General features: G+C 35.9%; 1 protein-coding gene across 1 annotated transcript in view; it reads left to right on the top strand.

Moving 5' to 3' along the window:
• LOC114054306 (ubiquitin carboxyl-terminal hydrolase 14-like) overlaps nucleotides 1–24,121 on the top strand; it is a 33,894-nt gene that overhangs the window by 4,872 nt on the left and 4,901 nt on the right. The window contains exons 3-12 of the mRNA XM_027877523.1: nucleotides 977–1,009; nucleotides 12,337–12,441; nucleotides 14,281–14,384; nucleotides 16,482–16,540; nucleotides 18,052–18,182; nucleotides 18,499–18,579; nucleotides 19,847–19,938; nucleotides 21,304–21,418; nucleotides 23,559–23,624; nucleotides 23,808–23,900. Of these exons, the coding sequence (XP_027733324.1) occupies nucleotides 977–1,009; nucleotides 12,337–12,441; nucleotides 14,281–14,384; nucleotides 16,482–16,540; nucleotides 18,052–18,182; nucleotides 18,499–18,579; nucleotides 19,847–19,938; nucleotides 21,304–21,418; nucleotides 23,559–23,624; nucleotides 23,808–23,900 (879 nt within the window). The remainder of the gene's footprint in view (nucleotides 1–976; nucleotides 1,010–12,336; nucleotides 12,442–14,280; nucleotides 14,385–16,481; nucleotides 16,541–18,051; nucleotides 18,183–18,498; nucleotides 18,580–19,846; nucleotides 19,939–21,303; nucleotides 21,419–23,558; nucleotides 23,625–23,807; nucleotides 23,901–24,121) is intronic.

Here is a 24,121-nt window from a genome sequence, read left to right as displayed (position 1 = left end):
TGTGTGTGTGTGTGTGTGTGTGTGTGTGTGTGTGTGTGTGTGTGTGTGTGAGAGAGAGAGAGTGAGAGAGAAAGAGAGAATATGGCAGAAACCCCAATAAATCATAAACTGTTTCTGTTTTTATTTCTATTTTCAAACTAAATTTTCTGCTTTGGAACTAAAGGATATGCTTAGACATTTGAAGAAAGTACAGTAGTAGGAAGCAACATGCTGTAAACTTAGAACTTTTTAATGGCTAAGTGGTTCCTATTGGGAATATAGGCGTTCAGGAAGGAATTGAATTTTTTTTTTTTTTTTTTTGATAATGGTGCATTATTGAGGGGGCATTTAGGAGTGTTGAGGGTAATATCTTAGATTAACTTATATTTCCTGTACAGTATATCCCTTAGTGTCAACATATATACTAATTTCTTGATTAATGCTGTGAATATGTGAAAGTGCTTAGCTTGATTCCCAGAGATATGCTTTTAGTAGTTAAGAAATTCAAACATACTGGGGGGGTGGGGTGGGATGGAACCATCCTTTTATTTTCTAGGCTCAAAGCAGAGTCTTTTAAACTCTTAGTTTTTGGAATAGTATACATAAGCACAATTCATTAATTTGCTAATTTTTATTTTCCCTGTCCACATGAGCCACTTACTAGTATTACATCTCTGGAAAATTTTCTTTTAAAAATCTTATCTCTGAGTTTTCTTAGCGTTAGTGTCTTTGTATTCTTGGTGCTATTGAGAGTGTTGACTTCTGCATAAGAAGGCAGAAGAAGGGAGATATTTATATTTGAGGAAGGGGGTAGAAGAAAGGAGATGTTTGGGTGAATAGAATACCATCTCTAGTCCTATGGGTTTTTGTTACCTCATTTTAGAAAATCCACTTACAAGTTAACAGTCAGACCAATACTTAAGTGGTTGAAATTAGTTGGATATTGTGATGGACACAGATACTAAAAATTAAAATAATTTTTTTTTCTTTAAAATAGGATGATGATTGGGGAAACCTGAAGATAAAGAGTGTAAGTACTAATAAGATTTCATTTCTTAAGAAAAGGCTGTTTCATTATTAATCAGATAATTGAGATAACAGATATGGAAGAAACTGTAAGGATCATTTATTCTAACCCCGCACCCCATTTTACATATTAAGAAATTGAGGTCCCGAAAGGTTAAATAATTTGCCCAGTTACAGTACTTAATGACAAAGCCAAGATTAGAACTTAGTGTTCTGGTTCTAATGTTGATTATGTCTCATCAGTTTAGTTTTCTTAGAAAAAAGGCAAAGAAGAAATAATGGAAGAAAATAGTAAAATGAATTTGTCAGAATTTCTGTTCTATTTAGTTTTATCCTTATAAAACAAAAGAGGTCACCTAAATGTGTAGTGTAACTCTAAAGAGTTGAGATGGATTTCTAATATGCACATCTGATATGCGCACAGTCCATGTTATTCTTTTATAATCATGCCAGCTAATTAGTTTCCTGGAATATTAGAGATCCGTGCTATGTGTAGAATAGAAGACACTTTGAGTAACCTACTAGTGGTTATGACAAATTGGTTAAAAAGGAGAGAAAAACCTAAGACACTGGAATATAGTTGAAGTTTTAAAAGTTGATAATTAGATAAAAAGGTAGTCTTTGAATCCATTTTAAAGAATAATGGTGTCAGATATTGAGTATGATTTTCTGATCACTGGTTCATTTGTCATTCCACCCACATGACTTTGAGTATACCACCCTAGCTTTTTTCTTGAACTCTAATCTGGAATTCCCACCTGGCTATTGGACATAGCAAAGTTGATGACCTGGAGGCATTTACAGCTCAACATATCCAAAATAGAACTCATCTTTGCCTGCAGTCTCACCTGCTGTACTTCCCCTGTTACTGTAAAGGGTACCACCATCTTTCCAGTCACCCAAGTGCAAAATCTTGGTGTCATTTTCCCCATCTCATATTCCATGACCACTCAATTGTCAAATCTTTTTTTTTTTTTTTTGCATTTCCACAACATCTCTTGTATACGTCTCCTCTCAACTCAAATAATCAGCAATCTAGTTCAAGCCCTTTCACCTGAATTATTGACCTTCTAATTGATATCTTTATGTCATCTGTTGACACTTCAGTCCATCCTCTGCATTGCTAGTAGTGATTTTCCAAAAGTCCAGAGTTGGCCATTTCACTCTCCTAGTGGAGAGTGGCTCCCTGTTGCCTCTTGGGTTAATTATAAATCTCTCTTTAACATTTACAGCACTTCACAAGCTGACCCCTTCATACCTTTCCAGTCTTATTGTGCTTATTTCCTTACATTTTCTGATTGAGCTATATTGGCATCGTCTGAACACAGTGCTCAATCCTCAGTCTGCATGCTTTTTCCCCTACTGCCATGCACTCACTCCCTCCTCACCTCTACCTTTTGGAATCCCTAGTTTCCTTTAGGAGTCTGCCCAAACACTACTTTCTTCGTGAAGCTTTTCATGATCCCTTGAGGCACCCTCTCTCAAAACTACCTTGTATTCATTTTGTATTATTCTTTAAATACTCATATTGTGTATTTATTTTCCCTCCCATTGGAATGTAAACTGCTTGTGGTTAGCACAGTGCCATAGTGTGTTTGTTGATTGACTAGCTGATTGAAGAGTTTCATGAGATTAAGTCAGTAGTGCATAAATAGGGTAAGTGATCAGGACAAATGACATTTCCCATTTCTATATGGTTACAGATGCATTCATTTAATATGGTTGAAATCCCATGTTATCTAGGATGAATGAGGTGCTTATTAGAACATTAGTGCTCTGTAGTTAATTTGGGTTCTGCATTATGGCATGTAAAACTGTGAAGAAATACTTTAGATCATAATGATATCTGGTATTTAGTTTTTTTTTTACATTCTCAGAGCACTTTATATGCCTTATTCTGTTTTAACCTCATAACAATTCTTTGAGATGGCTACTGTGGAAATTTTATTCCCCATTTTACAGATGAAGGAGACAGGCTTAGAAAGACTTATTTAGAAAAGCTAGTAATTGTCACATGTAATATGTGAGCCCAGGTTTCCAAATACAGCACATTTTTCAGTCCACCAAGCTACATATCCATGAGGTAGATTGTAGAAAATAATGTATTTTAAAAATAACTAGGATTAAAAAAAAATTTTTTTTGATAGAAAAAATACAGCAGGCTTACCTCCAAGTATCTTAACTCTGATTTGATTTGTTTACCTTCTAGATTTAATTTGAAACATCTATGTATATAGTTTGGTCTGGACCTGTGACTTCATCAGTGTCTGGAGCTCCTGCTAAGGAGCCTATCAACAACCAATGCATATCAGCACCTGTTTTCCAGCTTATATTCGTGTAGATTTGCTTGTAGGCCCTGAAAAGATAGTGACTTGCCCAGGGTCACACAGCTAGTATTTGTCAAAGGTGTAACTTTTGGATTTCAAAAGAAGAGTTGTGACTAAAAGTAATTCAACTGATCTTATATGACTTACATGTAAAATGGTTCTGGAGACCTTCTGAAAAAGGAATTTCAAAAATATCTTAAATGATGGTAACATTGTTGAAATAAAAGTGTTTAGCCTTTCAAGGTGGCTGCTTCAAAGAACAGTATTCATTTGGGTATATAAATTCTGACCTGTTTGTTTTAAAATGAATAAAATTAAAGCCAGTCATTACTTTGTTGAGTATATCTTAGAGTCATTTTATGCTCTGTTAGGCTTATGAGCTGTACGTATTTTCTTTCTCAATAGAATATAAGCTCTTTGAGAGAACCAGTTTCATTTCTATCATGCATAGTGCCTGGTACATAGTAGGCACTTCATAAATGCTTGTTTGATTTGCTGTAATGGGAAAGTAGGTTTAGAAGTTTATCAGTCTTTTATTTTTGTATTTTATTATGTGAATTAAGTATTACAAACAGGCATAAAGCCTTCTTTTCTAAAGAGGGTTTAAAACTTGACAGGATATTTGATATTTTTAGAATTCTAAAAGTGAGATCCCCTATATTCACTTAAACTTAAGTGTAAGACTATATTTTAAGGGCTATTAGTATTACTTACCAGGCCATTGTCATAGCCTTTAACTTGAGATAATTGTCAAAATTTTTATATGGCAATAAATTGCCTATTTTTCAATTAACACTTTTATATTAGAACTGAGATATAGATGGTCTCTATGGCATCTTTGGCTGGACCATTTTAGGAGTATTTGAAGTGTTTTCAGAAGCTGTGCTGTAAGGTCAAAAAAGTTTTTAAAAGCATGATGCTTTGGCATATGATGCAACTTTAATTATGAGTGATAACTTGATAAAATAACTAGTTAACCCAGATAAGTGTTTTTAGAATGAAGGGTAGTTCATTCTACCCATATATGAATTTTAGTAAGATTTTAAAAACAATTTAAATAACATTTTAGAGTTTTATTTCTAAAAAATTATATTAGGATTTAACCACTGCAAGTGGCTTGCTGAGTATGTGTGGAGGTAAATACTTTCTTTGAGTTGGCCTGGTTAGTTAGATTTTATTTTGTTCTTATATTTAAGCTTTATTGTTGCCTTTTTTTTTTTTAATAGGGGTCATTTTTTAAAAGAAACTGTACCCACATCGATCCCTTTCTTGTAACAAAGGAAAAGACTAACAAACATAGGGATTGCTAGTCTCATAGAGGATAATACTACATTCCATATGTGTACCCTCCCCGACTCTTTACTTGAAAAGAGTGAGGTGTGTTTCATCATTAGTATTTTAGAATTCTGTTTTGTCATTAGAAATAATTGGCACCCAACTGCCTTTTTGGCATTGTTTTACATTGTTCTGATTAGCTTAGTTTTAGAAAAAAAAACTTTCCTATGAGTTACTATTGTCTGGTTATCTATAATACTCTTTTCTTGCCCTTAATTTAAGGAGTTTCATGTAAAGAAATTATTGTTTTTACATATTGGTTATTTCTTTTAAGAGTATGGAAACCTGGGCCATTCCATGTGGCTTCTAGCAGTACTGATTAAGGAGCTATCTAGTTGTGAATTCTTTAATTTGGTACAGTAAAGTTTTTTTCATCTTTTTTCTTTTTAAAAATTTTTATTGATATCTTTTATTTTTATAGCACCTTTCCCTTGTTCCCATCTCAGAGAGCCATCCCTTAAAACAAATAGTAGAAAAGAAGAAAAAATAAGCAGTTAAGCAAAACTAACCAATACATCAACCAAGTTCAGCATTATATGCAGTATTATACACCCATAGTCTCCCACCCCTACAAAGAAGGGAGGAGGAAGGCAGGTGATGCAGTAAGTTTTACTAGAAAATAGTATTATATGGTAAAGAAATATTTCTCACCTGGCAAATTTTAGTATGCTGTTTTATCTTTTTTTTTTTTTAGCGGGTGTTCAGTGATTTGCTCAGGGTCACACAGCTAAGTGAGCGTTAGGTGTCTGAAGCCAGATTTAACTCAGGTCTTCCTGACTCCAGGGCCAGTGCTCTATCCACTGTGCCACTTAGCTGCCCCATATACTGTTTTATCTTGAGTGACATAACTTGATAGATAAGTGCCTTATATTTTTTATATTACAGATTTTACTAAACAGATAAAAGAGTTGGGGGAATTTACGGTTTCATATTTACGTTACAAAGTAAACCTTGGTTGGAGATCTGACTGAGAAATGAGCAAAATAATTTTCTCATGTTTTCATGCATTAATGCTGAGATAGTTTGCCTTGCTCTTGTATTTCCCCATTTAAGTTATCTATAGTAGCTTGACGGTTAATGAATATTTCAGACACTTGTGAAGAATGAAAATCACTTTATTTTGAAATTTTTGAATTTGCACAAGCCTGTGTGAAAGTCAACTTGGAAACCTTTAGTTCCCATATTCAATCAAGAAAGTTTACGTTGAATCCATTTCTGATCTCAGGAGTTGTGTTGGTCTTCATTTCCTGTCTACATGTTTAATTGGGCAGCATCACATATCCTACAACCTGCAAAGGCCCCTGATGTGACTAAGAAATTATTATGGATATTCACGTGTATTATAAGCGCTGAAGAGTAGTGAAGAAAAAATGCATTTCTAACACTTGTTTTATAATTTGATAATTAATCCTCATTCTTATTGATTTGTAACCTAAGAGAAATACTGTACCAACCTGTTGATACAGTATTATGTCTTATTAATATGTATTGTAGGAATGTGAACTGAATAGTGAGAAAAAAGGACATAAGATTAATTTGGTAGTCACATTTCAAACAGTGGTCACAAGAAAAACTGACCATGGGTGGTGGTTTTTTTTTTTTTTAAAACTCCTTTCTCTTCATATTATAGTTGTGGATGCATGAGATGATATTGATCCAGATATACAAGTTATGCTTAGACCAGAAATGAACATGCTCTGGGCAATAGGAAATGTTTGAAGAGATATTTCTGAACATAGACATTTAAAGTGAAACTCAGTTTAAAATTAGTTTGTATTGCAGAGAAGATCCTAAGCAAAATGATGTCTGGATGGATAAAGAGTGTAGAAGGAAGAATAATGGATTAACATTTCCATCTGGACATATTCCCTTGAATATATGTGAAGTTTTGTTTAATTTTAAATCCATTAGGAGCGAATGATTCCATGTCTTTCAGCATTTTCCCTTTTCACAGTGTGACTTCTAATAACTCTTTTGTTATGAGTATTATTTTGTCTGTCTAGGATTTCTAGAATTCTAGGTTTATCATAGTGACTCTGCCAAAGGCTATGTATTGTTAAATTTATGAATTTAATCTTATTGTGTATTTTTTTCTTTTAGGGGAGATTTTTTTTATTCTTTTAGAGTAATTATTTAAAGTAATATAGGAGATACTTCCACCAAAAATAGCTATTTTTGTTTAGAGCATGCTTATTTCTGGTGTAATAGTATTGTTTTTGACTTAAAATGCCTCAGGATGTGTGGATAAAAATTCTGTTCTTTGCATTTTAATTACAAGCCAGTCAGAAACAATTTTTATTAATTTAGATGGTTATTGAGTTGTTTCAGTCGTGTCTGACTCTTAATGGGGTTTTCTTGGCAAAGATGCTAGAGTGGTTTGCCATTTCCTTCTCCAGCTCATTTGACACGTGAGGAAACTGAGGCAAAGTAGGTTAAGTGACTTGCCCAGGTTCACACAGCTAGTAAGTGTCCGAGGCTAGATTTGAACTCGAGATGAGTTTTCCTGACCCCAGAACTGCCTCGTTACTTAACACTTTGCTCCGTCAAGCAGGACAATAATCTTGTCACAGTCACATTAACTTTTCTGCTTACACCGGAGTGTCATTTTTCTAAAACCATTCAATCCCGCTCCAACCATTGTCTTCAGATGTTTTTTTTTCCTGCTTGTCAGAAGTAAACCCAGAAAATACTTCTGTTAATCTAAGTAATTAAAAACTTTTTCCATCTTTTGTTCTCATCATGGCCCTCATCTCTTCAGGGAGGAGTCAAATCTGGACACTGGGTGTAGGAGCAGGTTTAAAACTGGTTAGGCCTTTGGCAGGTAGGTGGTGCGATGGATAGAGTACTGGGCCTGGAATCGGGAAGATCTGTATTCAAATCTAACCTCAAGACACTTACTAGATGTGTGATGTTGGGCAATTCACTTAACCCTGTTTGAGTTAGTTTCCTCATTTGTAAGATGAGCTGGAGAACAAAATGGCAAATCACCCTATTATCTTTGCCAAGAAAACCCCAATTGAGGTTAAGAAAAGTCAGACATGACTGAAAATAGCTGAACAACAAGGCCTTTGGTGAGACAGGAAAAGGATTTAGTGCTGGGTGTTGTTTTGAGAATTGATAGTAGGGGAGTCAGGATGGTGATTAGCAGGAGGAAGCCTAGCTTGCCTACCATACTTCTTCCACAGAGATCTAGAAGACACTCTGGATTGAATTCTGACCAGAAAATTGAAGGAAAAAGTCGCAGTGAATCATTTTACCCCATCACAGTTGCTTAAGGAGACAGAATCCTGGGGACAGGGTCTGGCAGGGGCATTCTGTAGACAGAGCATTCTAGCATCCTGGGACTGAGAGAGGGCCAAGACTGGGCTCTGGGGCAAGAAGAGATCGGGGGGGGGGCGGGGTCCAGCTAGGTGGCACAGTGGATAGAGCACCAGCCCTAAAGTCAGGAGGACCTGAGTTCAAATCCGGCCTCAGACCAACACTTAACACTTACTAGCTGTGTGACCCTGGGCAAGTCACTTAACCCCAATTGCCCAGAAAAAAAAAAATCCAAGGGGATCCCTGAACTAACACTGGGTACAGGAATGGGTGCTGTCTGGCAGCCTGTCATCCACTACCCAGTTTATGGTCTTAGATCCAGGGCAGACTGAGGAGGGGACCTGAGTGAGGAATGAGTTCAGAAGCAAATAGTAGCTATGTGGCTCTGATCCTAAAAGCAGGGCAGGGACTAATTTCTAGCTTCTAGCCCAAGTGAAAGCCTGCAGTGGAACAGCCAGGATGGCCTGTAGTTCAGTTGCTTTGAACCTGCAGAGCCTCCCAGTGGTTGAGCTGAGCAACTGGGGACAAGCCAACAGACATAAACCTGGGTCAGGAATTTACAGAGCTTAGACCAGGAGGGTAGTGAGCAGATTTTGGTGAAAGCAAACAGAAGGATGCAAGAGGACAGAAGCCCAATCCAGGTGGTTTCCCCAGAAGTGCATGGAGCTCAGCTCTAACATAAAAGTCAAAGTTAAAAAGTAGGTTGGAAGAATAAGCAAACAAAAAAAGAATTCCACCATAAAGAACTGTTATGGTCACAGGGAAGCTCAAGATACAAATCCAGAAGAAAATGATTCAACAACATTTACAGGCTTCGTCTCCAAAAAAAAAAAAAAAAAGCTTGGACGTAAGTCTAGAATTCCTAGAAGAGATAAAGCTAGAGTTTTAAAAAAAAAAAATAACAAAAAAGGTGATGTTAAAAACTAAATGAGTGGTAGAGGAAAAAAATTGGAAATGAGAACTTTGGAAAACATGAGAAGAGAATTAACAGCTGGTAATTTTGTACCTATTTTGCAATAGATACAAAACTTTATTCAACTAAACTCCCTAAAAATTAGAATTGATCAAAGGGAAGCTAATAACTCCATGAGACATCAAGAAATAGTAAAACAAAATCAAAAGACTGAAAAAATAGAAGGAAATGTGAAGTACCTTACAGCAAAAACCAATGACCTAGAAAACAGATTAAGGAAGAAAATTTAAGAATCATTGGACTACCTCAAAGTTATGACCAAAAAAAGAACTGAGCAACACCATACATCAAGAAATTGTAGAAGAAAACTGCCGAGATCTCTTAGAACTAGCAGGTGTAGCAGGTGAAATTTAACAGAAAGGTAAACTGACGCAAGTCTCCTAACAAGATAACATTTATTACTAGGGGCATGCTGCTTCTTAATAAATGGGTCTTTGACTTGTCTCCATTTATGTCAAAGACCCTGAGCAAAGGGACAGTTCCCCTTTTATAGGTTTTGGGGTATACAGAAAAAAGAAAAGGGTAGTAATTTAGCATAGGGTTGGGAAGAACATGATTGGTTACACAGCTGAGGTGCAGGGAACAATATTGTTGGTTGAAAGTTCGGTAATGAGGGCTAGCAATGACTTTTTCCTTCCTTTGAGACTAAGAAGTGATCATTGAGTTCCCAGGTGCAAGACAGTGGGCCAGACTTTTGGACAACCAAACATCCTTGAATAGCTTGGTGGTGTGAAGATATTATATCCATCTCCCTTCTGTTCACAAACATCTGGGGGTGGGGTGAGGGGGATGGCAAGAATAGATCAGTGATTAGCAGGAGAGCTGGATTTTTGAACTTAATCCATTACAGACTAGCTAAATTATGAATTAAGTTCAGAGATAGAGAACCATCACTTAAAGCAGTTACAGGACAAAAGCAATTAGTTGTAAATAGGATCAATAAGAAAACAATACAGGATCAGTCTTAATCTTCTCAAGGGCAAAGTATAAATAGAAAGAATCCAGTGGTTATCTTCTTAAACCCCCCAAATAAAAACTACTTGGAATGCTATGGCCAAAATCCAAAGCTCCCTGGTCAAAGAAAAAATACTTTAAGTATCCAAAAAGAAAGAATTCCAAGTACCAAAGAATCATAGTTAGGTTCATACAAGATTTAGTAGCCATCATAATAAAGGAATGGAAAGTTTGGAATATGATATTCCAGAAGGCAAACTGATTTATGCTTACAACTAAGCATAATTTACCTAGGAAAACAGTATAATCATAAGAGAATTGATAGTAAATGAAACTGTTAATGTTTCTCATTCAGATAGATTGATAATTTATTAAGTGCTTGCCGTGGGCCAGACATTGTGCCGAGTGTTGATGCTATAAATACAAGAAAATGAGATGGTTCCCTAGTCTAAAAAGTTTATGTTCTGATGGGGAAGGACAACCCATCAAGGGCAGCTGGAAAAGTGGGCAGAGGATGGGTTCCTGAACTGCTGAGGAGGTGGAGCATCTGGAGAGTGAGTGAACTGGGCATAAAGTAAGCATGACTGGGGTTCTCCAGAAATGGTAATCCTGGTCTCAGGAACTCAACAATAAGGGAACTAGACCCCAAGATTGAGTCAGATTAGCATAATAGTAGTAACTGGCAAACAGTTGTGACTGATTTTGATGATAGGAAATACTAACTTTGAACCCAATTAGGCAAAATGTTACATCCCCCCCAAAAATTCCATTCTTTTCATTAGACTGGTATTACAAAAAGTTGTACTCAGTTATATTTTAAATTTCATCAATAAAAGAATTGAAAGTCATTTTGTTTTCTCATTATGTAAGTACCTACACAGTAGCCTTGATTTTGCCTCTTGGCCCGCAAAGCCTAAAATATTTATTATCTGGCCCTTTACAGAAAATGTTTGCTGACCCAGGCCTAGAGCACTGAGATGTTAAGTGGCTCAGGGTTACACATAACCCTATGTATCAGAGGCAGCACTTGAACCCAGGTCTTCTTGGCTCCCAGGTCGGCTCTCTATCCATTATGGTACTTTGCCTTTCACTTAGTGAAACTTAAGGAATAAAAGTAGGGAGAGAAATGGGGAGATTGTGACACTTTGGTTTATGTCTATCTTGTATTTATTGATCCCTATCTAGCTATGCCTTTCTTCATTACTGGAAGGCTATAGTGGTTGCTCCAGTGTGCCCATCTTAATTTGACCATAAACATATTTTAACAAAAATTGTGAATCATAGTGAGGAAAGAAAATAAAGACTACTCCTAGGATTAAGGGGTAGTTGGAATTTTGTGGAAAATTGAACTTAATTATGTATCCAAAAAAATTGCCACCTAAATAGGTATTTTTGACACACCCACGAACTCATTTCATAGGATTATAGATTTAGGGCTAGAAGGTATCTTGGAGTGCATTTAGTCCACTCTCTTCATTTTACATTTGACAGGCACCAATTCCCCCACCCTAAGAGTAGAAGGGCTAAGGATAACATAGCAGGGCTGGGATTTGAATTCCCTCCCTCTGACTCTTCTCCACCATTACATTACACTACTCTGCCTTAATGTTTTGCAAGGGAAAGCATTGATAGCATTAAAGCTTTTCACAGAACACACATTCACAATAGGTAGAGAACACTAAAACACGTAATATTAGGTACCAACAGACAAATTTAGGCAGACTAAAACTAGCTTAAATATCTGGACTTTTAGTGCTTTTGTGCAATCTTTCAAAAATTAATTTCCAAGTATAAAATAATGGCATGAAGAAGGATTTTTAATATTGGCCAATCATCTTATAACTAATGAGATGATATTTTATTTCTAAAAATTTTCTATTTTTATTCTCTTTCATCTCCTTTTACTTATCATCCCTTGACTCCATTTCCAATCTGCTGTTTCATTGAATTGTGTTTTTAGCTTTCACTTTTTTGCAGAAGTTTACTTATTTTATTTAACCTGCTTAAAAGAAATATCAAAATTGGGGGGCATTAATGTATTTTTGAACTGTATGAGTTTTTCTACTATGGTATGGAATATTATGTTACTCTTGGCTATTTATGGAATAGAAACATGCCCTTGAAGTTTAGGAACCATATGTCAGAATTTTATAAACTGGTACTTAGAACTGATTCTTTTTATGTGATCAGCCTGGTGTTCTTATAAAATTATTAGAATGCAATTTGTGACTTCAAAGGAAATGATTCTCATTTATACATGGAAATAATTCTTATGTTGTTAAAATTTAGGCTTCCTCAGAAGTGATCAACTAGTCTCATAGAAGTTGAGTATTAGCTACAGAAAATGATATTACTTAATAATGATCATTTAAGTAACTCTCCCAAGAGAAACCATGGATTTCATTATTATTATTTTGTAAACAGGGAATGACTCTGTTAATGATGGGATCAGCAGATGCTCTGCCTGAGGAACCCGTTGCTAGAACTGTTTTCGTAGAAGACATGACGGAAGAACAGCTAGCATCTGCTGTAAGACATTTCAGATTTCATAATCTATTTGGATCACTGCTTATCAACAGACATTTATTAAAATGAGTTTCAGAAAAATGACTTCTGACAGTTTTGAAGTTCTGCTTGGGATCTAATAGTTAACGGTCAGTATGTGTGTATTCAACAATCCATAGGATTTTAGTGCTTGTAAATTTGGCTTCAGTCAGACCTAGTGTTGCCAGGTGCTTTATGAGTTTAATCTGCTTCTCAATTCCACATCTCAATAATTTTTTTTTACAGTTTTATAAAACTAGTTCAGATTTGTAATTTCAGTCTTTATATCCATAGTTTGAAGTTTAATTCTTTGACAATTTTTCTTATAAAATAAGTATATTTGTATTGCTATATTTTTAAGATGTAGCGTATTATGTTGAAAGTGCTTAAGTGAAAATTGATCTCAGTTCAGACATTATAATTTAGACTCCTGCCAGACATACATATTTATTACTACCTAACTTTTTATGTTGTGCTTTTTACTTTTTGAGTTTGTATTGTTATTTTATCCTCAGAATAACCATATAAGATAGGAAATATATTAGGAAATTGAGACACAGATTTTAATAGGCTTAGAACCTTAGGTTTTCTGACTCCTCTTCTATTAGACCATACCACATTCAAGACTTGTACTCTGACATGTTTCAGAAAACCAAAAAAAGTGGAATATTGATAGAAGATGTGATTATATAGAGAATGTATTCTGATAAAGTCAGCTATAAAGCAGATTTTTTAAAAAGCTAAACTTGGGGCAGCTCGGTGGCGCAGTGGATAGAGCACCAGCCCTGGAGTCAGGAGGACCTGAGTTCAAATGCGGCCTCACACCAAACACTTGATACTTACTACCTGTGTGACCCTGGGCAAGTCACTTAACCCCAATTGGAAAAAAAAAAGCTAAACTTACCTTTCTTCCAACTTGTATTATGAAATTAGAGAGTAAAGGGAATAAAACTATATGCTAGGAGTGCTGTTGAATTGCCAAAATTTAGACTATGTCTTCTTACTGCTTCTGGCACTTTTGGGAATGTGGCATGTTTTTCTGTGCTTGTGTCCATATACTTAGATTCTAGAGCCGATACCTTCTTTTCTTTTTGTCTGGATGTTTACCAAATCTAATATTGGACTTCATTATCCAGAGATACTTTTAGAGGCTGACATCTAACACATGATAAACTTGTGGTCCAGAAATCTGTTAGATGTGAGTTTTCTGGTTCTTTACAACAAGTTAGGACCCTAGTTAATCAAATTTGTAATTTCTAAAGTATGTAAAATGGGCTTGATTTAAAACGGGGTATGCATATATTTGGTTTAGCAAAAAAAAACAACCCCAGTAAACTTCAACTCATCCTTTTTTAAAGGCATAATAATGCTGTTTAAGGAATAAGGAAACATTTTAAGATATATGAATATAAGAAAGAAATTTTTCATGCTGGAGTGTAAGCAAGTACCTTTAGCATAGGTTCCCTGATGTCTTTATCTTTATATTCTCTACAGCACTTACCACAGTAGAGAAGTTTAGCGAACAAATGATTTTGGCAGATGATATACCCATTGCTTAAATAATTTGACAGTCAGTCCCAATATTTTATCATAAAAGCCGTCAAGATAACAGCCACTTATTTGTAGGAATGATGCTAATTTTGTTGGGGATGATTCACAAAGTATTTTTGCCACCATTGGGATGGTATATATAGCCATTATAATTTGGGATAGGGATTAAGTAATTGTTATAGATTGGTAAATCTTTGGTCTTTACCTCAGGCTGTGTGATAATAATAATTATAGATATTGCTCATGAAATTAATTTAATACTTGTCTCATCAGATGGAATTGCCATGTGGATTGACAAATCTTGGTAACACTTGTTACATGAATGCTACAGTTCAGTGTATCCGCTCTGTGCCAGAACTCAAAGATGCCCTTAAAAGGTAAGGTTAAAGTTAAAAGTACAACTTCAAAAACAAATATTCCTATCATTTAACAAAATTAATATTCATCTTCTTGGAACATATGGAATATTTAATAAGTAAGGATCAGCATATGGAATATTTAAGAAGTGAGGATCAACATTTCCATCAGTTTGACTGTTTTGTGTAAAGATGTGCAGTTAAGGCAAAAATAGGTTTTTGCATGATCATTTATTTTATTCATTGCTGCATGATAGGGCTAGGGACAGGATTGGAAATATTGAACGCTTTATCATTATTCAGACTTTCATATTCCTTGATTGGAGTAAGACTTATCTGTCTCTAACTGGGCTTTTGCAAAGACCTTCCCCCCCCCCCAGCAATATTTGGTTGGGAGAATATATAGCTCAAATGTATAGTCATCAATGCATTTATTATTTGAGAACATGCTAATAAAGTATGTTGCTCAGCTCTTGAAGTAGTTTGATATTCAGTGAATTTTAAAAGAGGGGATAAGTGGGTGAGACATGCCTTTAGAAAGACTAGTTAAGAGAATAGAAAACAGAGGAAAGAATAAAATGGTAATACTTTACATTAATTGTTGTATGTCATCTTCACTGAATCCCTAACAGTCTTTTTGGGATATTGGAGAGAGCCATGTACTGATTGTGGGGAAGAAGAAATAAAGTAGATTGAACAAAAAGATAGGCAGGACTGGCCAAAATAGCTGTGTGCATATGGGAGAGGCTGTGGTTATAGAAAATTACAACTTGCTGTGAAATATATAGGGATGTCTTCCTGGAAGATTGGTAGTCCTGGCCTTAAGTTGTAAAGCCAGGAAAATAAAGATTTCTACACCTTAAGTTTCAGAAGGGAAAAAAAAAGTAGGCCTCTTTAATGTGAATGTTTGAATTAGAGTGATAAGTACAATTACCTAATAAAGAACCATTCCAGCATATGCTTTTTCCTTTCTTTTTGGTCAGCATTTTCATGATAAAATATCAATGCTCATTTTGATGCTTGAAAACTTAATACTAAAGTTAAGACTTTTCATTTAGTTTCTGAAATTTAAAAACTTTACATATGCCAGATATTGACAGAAGGTGATTTCCCATGTAATTCTACTAATTTTTGGTATCTAAATAATACTCAGTTACCAGGTGACCAGAAAATAGAAAACAGTGAGCCCTCAATTTTATTTTAGTTTTGTGTTTAATGATTCCTAGATGCTCTATTTATAATACATGATGTCTACATGATACATAACACATGATAAGCATATACACATATATATACACACATAGACATGTATATATGTATATATTATATATTTTTCACAGTTTTTTGACTTCACATCCCTCTGCAGTTATTTTAAGTCACCTGTACACCGTTTGCCATAGCCAAAGTATTCATCTCCTAGTGACTAGTCCACTGGTTAGGAACCTTTCCATACTTCCTAGACTGTACTGTTGATCTTATTAGCTTGGTAGATCAGCTAGAACTTGTGTTTCACTAGTGTGGCCTTTGAGAACAAAGAGTCACCTCTTCCATACCAAAAGGAAGTCATGTTGGTAGATCCTCTGCGGAGGATTTTTGAAAGGAACTGGGAAAGAAGTGCTTGGGATGGCAAGGCTGAGATAGGATGGGATCTGTACCATATGTATGCATTTGTAAATGAGATTGTAGACTCATTGAACTATTAAGTCTATACTAATAAGCAACTCTAGAGTGCTAGAACTTAAGGCATTTTTGGCGTTGAGCTGTGTTACCGTCTAATGGTTTCAGAGGACAGATAGGTTTGAAAGAAACTAAACATTTTTGTTTTCATGAGGTTTTTTGGTGTGTCTTAATGTCTTGAGATGGGGGGAGAAAAGGAACTATTATAGTTAACATCTATCTCTTTCCTCCACATTCTTATTTACACAATGCATTGGAGGGTAGTGAGGCAAGAAAGGAAGAAGAGAAAAAAGAAAGGAGGGAGGCCCAAAGGGAAGGTAGAGTGGCTTGTTAGCTAAATTACCATAATTTTTATTAATTGATCTTCATTGTGAGTGACAGCACAGATTAAAGACTGCTGTTATTTGTGGTGTTTAATACTTTTTTTAAATGTCTCCACAGGTATGCAGGTGCCTTGCGAGCTTCAGGGGAAATGGCCTCGGCGCAGTATATCACTGCAGGTCAGTCTGAGGCATGTTGTAATGGGGGATTTATTTGAATACTTTCTACCTTTCCCGTATTTAGCGTGGTGACAGCCACAAAACAAATAGCTGATTTGTTTACCTAATTATGTTAACAGAGGAGACACTAGAGTTGCTGTCCTAGATGATGCTTAGTTTTTTAAAGTCATTCAGATTATAGTAATCAGAGGTGTGTTGCTTAGTTCCTAGACCAGTGCTTTCTGTATTATTTTAAATGAATTTTCTTTTGGCAAGAAATGAAGTGACATTTTGGTGTAATTATATTTTGGGAGTAAAATATCATGATAGTAATATAGTACTTGAAATAATTTTCCTAAATTTGAGAAACTTTACAGAGTTTTCCACTACCAGGGGCTTTCTCATGGAAGCCCTCCACTTGTGGACACAGAGCCCTGTAGGCTACGTGTCAGAATTCGCCTTTTTCCTCCTTTCTGTCAAGGGCACCACCATCCTCCCGGTTACCCAGGGTTGCAACCTTGGTGGCTTTCTTTGCTCTTCACTTTCACCCCACACATACAATCTATGGACAAATTTATTTTTTTCTACCCAAATGACATCTATCGGGTGTCTCCTTCACTCACACTGCTACCATCCTAGTTCAGGCCTTCACCACTACTTGTCTGGATTGTTCCAATAGTCTCCTAATTAGGCCTCCCTTCAGATTTCTCCCCATTCCAATCCATAATCCACACAGCTACCAAAATGATTTTACTAAAGCATAGGTCTAAACATGCACTAAGTTCTTTTTATGCTCAGTTTAAATCCTGAACTACAGGATAGCATTTACAGGAAGTCTTTGCTGGTTCTCCTAGCTGCTAATGTCTTCCCTCCTGAGCTTCCCTTCCGTCTATACTATATCTATCTTACATGTACCTAGTAATTTACATGTCTCCGCTGTTAGACTGTGAGCTCCTGGAGGGCTGGAACTGTTTTAGTCTTTCTATCCCCAGCGCTTGCCAGCATGGGACTTAATTGTATATTGACTGATGACTTAAGTTCAAGAGGTAGTTCTAATTGTTTTAAAATTAAAGAAGTTCATATATTTAAAACAAATGTCTATATATAGGCACATATTTGTGTGGACTGTTTTGCGGACCTTCTCTTTCCCTTAGGGAGATCAGCAGGGCCCCAAACCCTCTGTAGCTCTATGCCCCTGAGACCAGATTGGCTTCAGTGTTTTGGGTCTGTGTAGCTGGTGGGGCTTCAGTGCCTGGAGCAGAGGACCCCTGGCTAGGGTTGCACTAGTGCTTTGCCTCCCTGGCTGTAATCACCACCCCTGCCTTGAGCTTCAGGTGGGGTTCTACTGCTTACCTGAAAGGGAGTCAAATTTGCGTGATGCGTACTTACAGAAAGTGAGAACTGTAAATAGTTATATGTGGTTTGATGTTTATATAAATGATCTGAGTTAGCAAGATTCTGATCACAATTTAGTTTTATTGGTTTACCCCTGTTTTCTACATTCCTAAGAGAATATTTTCTTTGTTTTTAAGCCCTTAGAGATTTGTTTGATTCCATGGACAAAACTTCCTCCAGTATCCCACCTATTATTCTACTGCAGTTTTTGCATATGGCTTTCCCACAGTTTGCAGAGAAGGGTGATCAAGGACAATACCTTCAACAGGTAATTAGTGTAAGGCTGTTGTGGTTTTTCAGTTAGTAAATCTTTGTGAAGTCACATCACTTAAAAACAGGGAGATAATCTTGATACTTTTCATATTATTTGAGTATATTGGGTAAATATGAGAAGACCTAACATAATTCAAAAAGTTATCTCTGGCTTTTTTTCTTTAAGGTCACAGATTGAAACATTTATTTTAAAGTAAGGAACATTATCTTCTAGATAGAATGTACAGACTTTTGCAAAAAATCATGGGAAGGTAAGACCATAATCATTGTCTAGGTCTTATTCATAATCTTTATTGTATTTCCATTTGCAGGATGCTAATGAATGTTGGGTACAAATGATGCGAGTGCTACAACAAAAACTGGAAGCTTTAGAAGGTGATTCTGTTATGGAGGTAATTGAATTATAGTAATGATTGTAATCTTTTATTTGGTCTCTAATCGGTTTTTTTTTCCTCCAAAGGCTATTGTTCTTGTTTTTGTTTTTGTTCTTGTTTTTTTGGCTAGGCAATTAGGGTTAAGTGACTTGCCCAGGATCACATAGCTATTAAGTATCAAGTGTCGGAGGGCAGATTTGAACTCAGGTCCTCCTGACTCCAGGACCGGTGCTGTATTCACTGTGCCTGCCCTCTCTTCAAAGACTTTTGAACAAATTGTTTTTCATCCATTTTTTACAGTTGAATAGACAGTTACTTCTTTATTCTTTTAACCCCTTGTTCAGAGTGCCATTTGAATTGTATGCCAACATCTAACTTGGCCAATTGTTGTTCTTAACATTTTTCACATCTTTTTCCATTTCCATTTATGTGGTTCAGGCTTTCAGATTGCTTCTTGCCTGGATTATTACAATAGCTTCCTGGCTTTCTCTGTATTTCTGGTCTTTCCCTGTACCATTCTCATATATTTATTGCTGGAGTAATCTACCTAAATCACAGCTCTAATAACACCACTCCCTAGCTTCAAATTCTTTGGTGGCTTTTTATGTGTAAGAGTCCAAAATGGTATTTAAGTTATCTGTGATTTTGATCTCTACCTGCAGATAGTTCCTACATATTCTCTGTTCTGCAGCTGACATACACACCTTTTACCCATCCTGCCCTTTTTCACTTTCATTCCTTTGCTTACTTTTTAGCTACAATTCATTAATTAGCAGTTTTGCCTGTTAAATCCCTATAAGGCCCTCAGGGCCTCTTCCATGAGACGTTCGCAGATTTTTTCTCTTTCCTTCTCCCTACTTTTACTCTCAAGGCTATCTTATAATACTCATTATATCCTAATTTGTAATATAATTATTTGCTACTTCTTTGTGCTCTCCTACCATAAGGACAGGGGACATTAAGAACATTCATCTTTAAAAGCCCACCTCTCTTTACAATTCCTTTCATCCAGTATCTGTTTAATACATGTTTGTTCAAATGGATGGAATTTTAAATGCAAAGTATTGCTTATCAATATTCAGTAGATAAGTTGAATTGATTTTCCTTATATTTTTGTGTTTTAGTGCTTTTTCACAGGCAATGTGGGTTGGATGGATGCAGGTACAACATCCTACAGAAAAATTATATTTAAAATTAATATTGCATAGGGGGAAAGTGTATTTTGATATACCTTGTGTAAAGTAAAATAGAATATATATTTATTTGGTTATTTTTTTATTTGCAGACAGACAGTGCATCACCAGCTGCAGCTGCCCAAGCACCTTCTAAAAAGAAAAGTTTAATTGATCAGTTCTTTGGTGTTGAGTTTGAAACTACGTATCCTTAAGAAAGTTTATGCCAAAATTGATTTCAGAGATAATGACTCACTGGTACAGATTTGATGAAAGGAACATAAGATGAAAAAAAAGAAGAAAAAAATTAATTAGGTTGTTAGAAGTTTGAAGAAGGCAGATGGCTTCTTTGCCTGAAAGCCATTACGATAATAGCAATTAGGAATTTGGAAAAAAGACAAACATTTTAAGCATGTGAAGTTTTGGTAAAGTTCATTGAACAATAATAATAGCCCTTTAGATCATTTTACCAAAGATCTTAGTGAAAAAACCATTTTCAAATTAATATAAAATAGTTTGGATCAAAATAGGTGGTAAAGTAAGAGTTTCAACTGAGAAAAATACTTGGAAAAAAAATCTTAATACTTTTAGGGGGGAAATGGATATTTTGTTTTAATATGTCCATTTTTCCACTTAAAAATAATTGAACAGAACTACCTAACTTGGTGATGGCAGCTAAGTGCATGTTCCTTTTTTCCTAGTTTGTTGTTGTGGTTTTTTTTGTTTTTGTTTTTTTGTTTTTTTGCTTTTTGATGAGGCAGTCGAGGTTAAGTGACTTGTTCAGGGTCACACAGCTAGTAAGGGTCATGTGTCTGAGGCCGGATTTGAACTCAGGTCCTCCTGACTTCAAGGCCAGAGCACTATCTACTGTGCCACCTAGCTGTCCAGTTTGTTATTTCTTCACAGAAAGGAAGGATGCGTGCTTTAATTTTATTGAGACAACTGGAGTAGCATAGAGAGAGACTTGGCCTTAGGGCAATTTAAGGCCTGCCTCTGCCCCTATGCTGGCTGTGTTACTATGCACAGCTGTTAGCAGCTTTTACTCACATCATTATAAATTGTGTAGGGAAAATATATTCTCTAGAGCCTTGAAAGGATTGCTTTATTCTTTCCCTCTATTATTATGACTCAGGAACTAAGAGAAGATACGTAATGAATGATTAAGATGATAATAGGTAATTGAGGTATGAACTAGATTAATGAAGGAAAATTGGATATGAGACCCTAAATCTTGAATTTTAGAAGACTGGTGATATTCTGTCTAATACTGATAATAGCAAATTCAGTAATTTTTCTTGTGTAGTGGAAAAACTCTGGATTTGGAGTCTTACATAGATTCTTATCTCAGCTTCGTGATTAACGGGCTGTGGAACTTCAGGCAGGTCTCTTAACCCCCTCTGGGCTCCCACCTACCTCCCAGGGTTGTTGTGAGGATTGAATGAAGCGGTGTCTGTAAGGTGCTTTGTAAACTGAAAAGGCATGTTAGTGCCAATTATTTTTGTTATTTGAGCATCTAACAACTTAATTCAACAAGTAACTTGGGACGTATACCTTAACGTGTTCCATAAAGCATGAAATGTACAGAGGCAGAAGAAGAGGAAGCCACCAGAGGGAAGGAGAACCAGCTCCAGCTCAGCTGTTTCATCAATCAAGAAGTCAAGTACCTCTTTACAGGGCTTAAATTGGTAAGAAGAAAGGTAGATCTTCTTGGCAGGCTTCACTACTCTTAATTACGCAGACACAACATGTCACATGCCTGGGCTTAGTTTTCTGATAGTCACATGTTGTCTTTGCTTCTGTCATGAAGCATTCCTTAGATGAGTGCTGTGCAAAGGTCTGGGGCTCAGTTTAGTTGGGTGAATGGAAGTACAATAGATGGTATTTTTCCTCATAAACACTGTTACAATTATACATTGCATTCCTGACCAAGGACTTGGGAACAAAAAAATAATAGATGTTGAGGCTTAAAATATTCCAAAAGCAAACATAAGAATTTTGAAACATTTAAAATAGTGAAATTTTTATATAAATATTATTAAATAGGCATTAATTATAAAGGCATATATCTTAGATTGAAAAGGTACCTTAGAGCCTATGTATGTAGTTCAACTTTTTATTATTAAGAAATTCCTTCTGATAGCATTGCTGACATTTGGTCCACTAGCCTCTGCTTTAATAACTTTTGTTCTTTTGGCAATACCAAATATATCAAGAGGTAGCTTTGTCCTTTTTTTTTTTAATCTTGTTAATTAAAAGTTTCTTAGGTTGAGACAAAATTCTGTTCTTTCCTCTGAAGAGAAAGGTAGAATGGTCCTCCATAGTTTCAAGATTGACCGTTTTAATCACTCTTTCTCCTAGGTAATTCTGTTACTATCTTCAGTAAACATTCCTTTGTTCTTTATGCGTGATTATACAAAGGTCTGCAGTGTAGAGTTTTAGATTTGGAAAGAATCTTAGTGATCATTCATTGAAGACTGAGGGCCAAAGGTCACACCACTTTTAAGTGGCAGGAGAGGGTTATAGCAACTTTCAGCAACTAGATCACTTTTCAAAACAAAGCATGGTCATATTTAAATACTTGGAATCTTTACCAAGGATTTTTGGGTTTCTTGAATCTAATTATCTTCATCTTCCCTTTCTTAGCATCAAAGTTTTCTCTGAACAGAGAAAGCAGTCACCAAGGGGCGACCTGGGGCAGGAGGTGGGAGTGGGTAGTGTTGGATTAGCTGGAGTAGAATCAACTTGCCTTGCCTTATGGATTGAGAGGGTGGGGAAGTTAAAGGTGGATTATATGTATAGGCTTCATAAGGCTTTTAAAATGCTAGCTGTCTGTTGACGTGTACCCACTCTCTCCCCAAGTCACTTCAGGAGCCCTGCTGCAATGATTGACTAAAGGTGGTGAGAAATGAAATATAAGGCATTAGTTGGAGATAGCAGCCAAAAAATGAAGCATGGTAAAAGGGGGACTAACTTCAAAGTGGTTTTGTTATTTTCTTTCCAATTTTATAACAAGAGAAAACAAATCTGCTTGATACATTTAGGTTATGATTAGTGATGTTAGGTGGAGTATAAGAATGAAGATCTTAGGGGCAGCTAGGTGGCACAGTGGATAGAGCACCAGCCCTGAAGTCAGGAGGGCTTGAGTTCAAATTTGGCCTCAGACCAAACACTTGACACTTACTAGCTGTGTGACCCTGAACAAGTCACTTAACCCCAATTGCCTTAAAAAAGAAAAAAAAAATGATGATCTTAAATCAGATTTAGTTAGGTATACCTTGATTTATTAAGATGTTTCTGAAAAGTTGGATGGTATACTTTCAGTTTGGTGAATATAATCAATCACTTTCTCCTTGGCATCATAATTTCAGAGTTGCTGTTCACCAATTTGTGATTTCTTCATTTTGCCAATGGTTTCCTAATGATTTAATTTTTCTACCTTTTAGCTTCTGTAAAGTAGCCAGTGACCAGTTAATATTTGTAGGTACTTGTATTAAAGCAGTTTCTACCTTCGGCCTCAAGTGCCACATGTGGCCTTCTAGGTCCTTGGGTATGGCCTTCTGACTGAGTCCAAATTTTACAGAACAAATCCTTTTATTAAGAGGATTTGTTTTGTGAAATTTGGATTCAGTCAAAGGGCTGCACTTGAGGACCTAGGGGGCTAATTTTGTATGTTTGGCCTAGTATTTTCTTACAATGGAACATTTGTGTACCAGTTAGTTTTTTGTTTTGGAAGAAAAAAACTCCTACATCTATAAAACATTGTCAGAAAAACAACTGTCCTCATTCTTTAGAATACCTTTTCAACTTTATCATGTTCTTTAATAGAGACTTCAGGAAGAAATCACCAAGCAGTCTCCAACATTGCAAAGAAATGCTTTGTACATAAAATCTGTGAGTATAGTGCATTTAGCTTGTGAAATTTTTGCAATTTTGTAATGTTGACAATTTTCCAAAGTAATAACTATATTTGGATAAATCTTTATCACCCTCAAGGAGTGAACAACTTATTCTTTTATAAAGTAAATGACTGATACAGTCTTTTGAGATGTAATGCCATTTCTTCTTTTCCCTCAGTCCAAGATTAGCCGGCTGCCTGCTTACCTTACTATTCAGATGGTTCGATTTTTTTACAAAGAGAAGGAATCTGTGAATGCCAAAGTTCTTAAGGTTAGCTGATATAATAAATTATTTATATTACTATATTGCCAAGATTAAAGACCCTTTCCCTATGGGAGCAGTTTCTCCTTTGTCTTCCAATTCACAATCCTCAGGGAACAATTCATCTAGAGATGTAACCTCTTTGCAGATGCAAAGAGTTAAGAAGTTGAAAGGGAGGAAGTGGTGTGTGTGTGTGTGTGTGTGTGTGTGTGTGTGTGTGTGTGTGTGTG

This window comes from Vombatus ursinus, unplaced genomic scaffold (assembly GCF_900497805.2).
Source record: "Vombatus ursinus unplaced genomic scaffold, bare-nosed wombat genome assembly UNPS02014812.1, whole genome shotgun sequence".
Classification (NCBI taxonomy): domain Eukaryota; kingdom Metazoa; phylum Chordata; class Mammalia; order Diprotodontia; family Vombatidae; genus Vombatus; species Vombatus ursinus.
Note: the sequence above shows the minus strand (reverse complement) of the source record. Positions and strands in the feature narration are given on the sequence as shown.